Raw genomic sequence first — 5,106 nt, 5'->3', positions numbered from 1 at the left:
GTAATGATGCTGAAAATTCAGCTTCGCCATCACAAGAATAAATTACATTTATTAATTTTACAAAACATAATTTAAAATACATCATAGTCAAACACACACACACACATATATGTATATGTGAAGTCTCTTGTATATATGTGGAGATATATAAACGTGTTATATACACTTTTGTATATATACCGTGGAGATCAAAATTAGAGAACAACCTTCATGCATATTTTATCTATATTTTAGAAATTGTATTTGAATATTACCAGTACTGACTTCAATGGATTGAATTAAATTCCTTTGAACACAACTGCTCAAAACGGTCTAAATTTATGAAACCTACACATTAAAAACATTATTACTCTGAAATGTTTTATGTAAATGTTAAGTGTAAGTGGTGAAATGTTAAGTAATGTAAGGTCTTTCATGACACTACATATGCTGGGGTGTGAATCTGATAGGTGCTTGATATAAAATAAATGGTGCTTTAAAAAGTCCTTGAATCTGGTGTTCATGAAAGAGTGGGAACCCTGCAAAAATACCTTATAAGGCTTGTGGTTCACCAGGTTTGCGAGAGACGATCGTGGAATTTTTCCCGAGCGGGTTTTGGGAAGAGCTTTGACAAAGACAACCTTCTTAAAAGCTGCCACCGGCCCAATGGTGTCCCTCACCAATTTCACCATCTCGTTCACCAGCACATCCTCACTCTTCCAACAGTCTGCAAACAAACACGCACATAAACAAATATACATCCTTATTTGTGTGTTTAAGGCACTTTATACACAATATGGACACTGGCATCCCTTTACTTCATTCAAGCCATCTGATCCCATGTTACCTGGTAACTGTTACTTAATGAAAACATAACTACCATAAACTATTACACATTAAAATTCACAAAGCATTAACACATACATTTTTCATACATTCTAATATGCTGATTTGGTTCCAAGTTATTATTGTTGCTAAGTTAATAATTATGGTTCTTATTATTACTAATGTTGAAAATGCTTTTTGCTGATTAGAGTGTTGTCAACATTAGTAATAATAAGAGCCGTTATTAATAACTAAGCAACAATCAAAGTTAGAGCCAAATCAGCTTATTAGAATCATTTCTGAAAAATCATGTGACACTGAAGATTGGAGTAATGATGCTGAAAATTCAGCTTCGCCATCACAAGAATAAATTACATTTATTAATTTTACAAAACATAATTTAAAATACATCATAGTCAAACACACACACACACATATATGTATATGTGAAGTCTCTTGTATATATGTGGAGATATATAAACGTGTTATATACACTTTTGTATATATACCGTGGAGATCAAAATTAGAGAACAACCTTCAATTTCGAGGTCACTGCTTAGTCCTATTTAAAGTTATTCTAACAGGAGTAGAAGGGCAGTTTTTTAAGCATATTTCATGAGTTAAATATATTCTGGAGTACAGTATAAAAATCTCAAATTAGATATTTAAAAAAAAAATCTCACTGTGATCACGGTTTTCCACAAAATAAAGGGTTTGAAGTGACTTGGTTATTTGGTAAAACACTGTTCTACTAGCATGGTATAGCCACAACTCAAGTTCCTTCAAATTTTGAATGATGAAGATTATTTCTGAAAAAAATTGCGTACATAAATTCTTCTCTAATTTTAATCTCCACTATGTGTGTGTGTGTGTGTATATATATATATATTCCCCTTTCTCTTTGTGCATTCCTCACCATTTCTAAGCACACACAAAGCCAGCGGCACGTGTCCCTTCAGGGGGTCCTCCTGGCCCACCACAGCACAGTCCACCACAGCAGGGTGCAGCAGGACAGACTGAAGGACAAACACACACACACAAGATATGTTTTTTTTGGTACAGCAATAACAAAGACGCTTGAGATGATTATTATTTGTGTCATGAGTGAGCCACTCCCTCTCCTAGCACCTCTTCGAGGGCACCGGTGGACAGCCTGTGACCCGCCACGTTGATGACGTCATCGGACCGAGACATGATGTACAAGAAGTCCTCCTCGTCCACAAAACCTGCATCCATGGTGTCATAGTAACCCTAGGAGGGAGTGCAATAAAAACACTTCAATACAATAGGAATAGATATTTGTGAGTTTACACACATTTTAAGTGACAGGATGAACGCAGCTGATAGCTTCTTTCAACCACTAGACCAGGGGTGGCGAACGTCGGTCCTGGAGAGCCGCAGCCCTGCAGAGTTTTGCTTCAACCCTAATCAAACACACCTGAACAAGCTAATCAAGGTCTGAAGGGTTACTAGGAAGCTACAGGCAGGTGAGTTTTAATTAGGGTTGGAGCTGAACTCTGCAGGGCTGCGGCTCTCCAGAACCGACGTTCGCCACCCCTGCACTAGACGGCCCAAGTAAGTGCACAAATCACAACTTGCCATGCAGTCATAAGCTCAGTCCATTTTTGTCATACAATAGACATTTCATAAGACGCCAATTATGACGATCAAACTATAAACATCCACAAAGACATTTACCAAAACATTTTACTTGCACACCTTAAAACAAACATTAAATTATTGTACACCATCAGTCAAAAGTCTGGAATAATTAAGTTTGTTTTCTGAAGTCTCTTATGCTCACCAAGGCGATATTTTATTGTGAAATATTATTACAATTTAAATAAATACACTGTTTTCTATTTTGTTTCCATTTCATTACATTTGTAAAAAAAGCTGAATTTTCAGCAGCCATTACTCCAGTCTTCAGTGTCATACACGGTCCTTCAGAAATCATCATTCTGACATATTCAGCTTGTTATATACCGACACTTGTAGTTGTATATATAATTTTTCACCCAAAGCTAGCAGACTGTATGACTTCCTAATACTCACTATATACAGTAGCGCATATACCATATGGACCACTTTTATGGTGGTTTTGCATCCTTTTTGAAACCTCAAACTTCAGTTCCTGTTCACTGTAACTAACAGCACAGAAACTAGCACTACATCATTTAAAAATATATATAAAGTGATAAACAGATCCTTTTCTGTTGTCATTACAATCAGCATGTGGTTTGAATGCAGCTAGCAGCAGATGAGATGTAACTATCAAAAGCTCATGCTGAGCACCTTCCTGTGAAGGGATTATGACTGTCCTGCCTGATTATTATCAAAAAGAACGGATAGAGTGAGCCTAATCAAACTGCATGCAACAGACTGGGCCTCGGCACACCCACAGAGCGTCCGATGCATAACTGAAAGGCGCCTGTCAGAATCCCAAATCAGACCGCTGTTCAACTTTCATTTGTCTGGGTTGATATTATTAAAAGCACATTCTCAGCTTTTGATTGAGGCACATAGTATCAAGTGAATTACATATTCATTAGCACAACTGCACAGTTTTACTTTTTTTGTGGAAAATTGAGATACATATTTTTTTCATGATTCTTCAATTAACAGATAATAAACCGCATTTATATGAAATGCAATTCAATTTGATCAATTTAATGTCCTTGCTGTATAAAAGTATTATTATTATTTTTTATTATTACAAACTTGAGTTTACTTTAGTTTCCACAAAAGGAAGCACAACTGCTTTCAACATTGATAAGAAGAAATGTTTCCTGAGCAGCAAATCAGCATATTAGAAGGATTTCTGACAGCTCATGTAACACTGAAAATTCAACTTTGCCACTGTAGGAATAAACTACATTTTAAAATACATGAAAATAGAAAAGATCTTCTTTTAAACTGTAGTAATATTTCACAATACTACTTAAAACTTACTATTTTAATGTATTATTTCCTCAAATAAATACAGCTTTGGTGAGCATGAGAGACTTTTTTCAAAAACATTACTGGGCAAAAGTTTGGACTAAGTAAGATTGGTAGTGTATGTAATTGTAGAGCACATGTTGAATGTAGCTCAACTCTTACAGGGAACTTAGTGAAGTACAGCTCCTTAAACAGCATCTGATTCTGCCAGAGACTGAGAGCTGCCCCCGGAGGCAAAGGAAGCCTGATGAGAGAAGAAAAAGAGACGCTTTTAGAGAAAAAAACATTTAAGATGTGACCTTGCTCTTCTTTGAACCATCAAAGAACAGGATGTTTTCAACCTTTCAGGGTCAGAGAATGCTTTTAAGTAGGGATGCACCCAAATTTGGGACCAAAAATTATTCAGACTGAGTCTGGGAAAAAAATGAAGTTGAGGTTTGCATGAACCTGGATAACAGCATGCCCAGGAGACTACAGGCTGTCATTAAGGCTAAGGGTTGCCCGACTAAGTATTGATAGTTGTGTAAATATTGACATATAATTTTTGGTTGATTGTAATCCATTACATACCTTTCTATCAAAGTTATCTGACATTATCAAGCTGAATTTTTTCTGACACAGTTTAACTCTGAGTTCTCGTCATATTTTATTATCATTTTCTAAACTAAAACGAATAAACTGTGATAATGTGAGAAATGTTGAAGGTGTCTGAATAAATTTTGGTTTGACTTTATCTATTTGATAAATGAAGTTAACCAACTAACATTATACATACCCTTTTGGTCTCTGTACCCAATATTTAAAAAATTTACAAACGCAACGAACAAAATATTGGTATCGGTACTCGGTATCGGCAAGTACCAAAAATAAGAGTATTGGTATCGGGCGAGTACTGGAAAAAGTGGTATCGGTGCATCCCTACTTTTAAGTATGAACGTAAGTGACAATATTCAGAGGAACAAAAAACTAAAAAAAGGGGGGGGGGGAAACCTTTCTTGGATGGAAAAATTTTTAGGAATTTTTTAGGATTGTAGAACGGAATATTAAATGAGTATTTCACTCAGAAATGACAATTCTGTCATTATTTACTGACCCTCAAGTTGTTCCAAACTTGTTTGTCTTACTTTCATCTGCATAACATTTTGAGAAATGTCTGTGTTTTTTCTCTCTCCATACAACAGAAGTCAACAGGTAACCAAACTGTTTGCTCACCAATGTACTTCAAAATACTTTTTTGTGTGTTCTGCAGAAGAAAGTCAGTCATTTCTTGTTACATTAGTATTATCAATTATATATTAAAATGACTTTTTACTCTGCTGACAACCCGACTTGAATTTTTTTATACAACCCGATGGACACAAC

The 5,106-nt window shown here is 35.6% G+C and overlaps 1 protein-coding gene across 1 annotated transcript; it reads right to left on the bottom strand.

Annotated features, from left to right (window-relative positions):
- Positions 1–208: 208 nt before the first annotated feature.
- On the bottom strand, positions 209–3,988 carry LOC107576402 (acyl-CoA synthetase short-chain family member 3, mitochondrial-like; the record flags this gene model as incomplete). The annotated part of the gene is made up of 5 exons (XM_016262586.1): positions 209–223; positions 531–706; positions 1,721–1,820; positions 1,933–2,055; positions 3,907–3,988. Coding segments are annotated over 5 exons (496 nt in total), but the record flags the coding sequence as incomplete, so codon positions are not given.
- Positions 3,989–5,106: the final 1,118 nt, after the last annotated feature.

Source organism: Sinocyclocheilus grahami, unplaced genomic scaffold (assembly GCF_001515645.1).
Source record: "Sinocyclocheilus grahami isolate Dianchi unplaced genomic scaffold, SAMN03320097.WGS_v1.1 scaffold3630.1, whole genome shotgun sequence".
Taxonomy (NCBI): Eukaryota; Metazoa; Chordata; class Actinopteri; order Cypriniformes; family Cyprinidae; genus Sinocyclocheilus; species Sinocyclocheilus grahami.
This window is presented reverse-complemented; position numbering and strand designations above follow the sequence as displayed.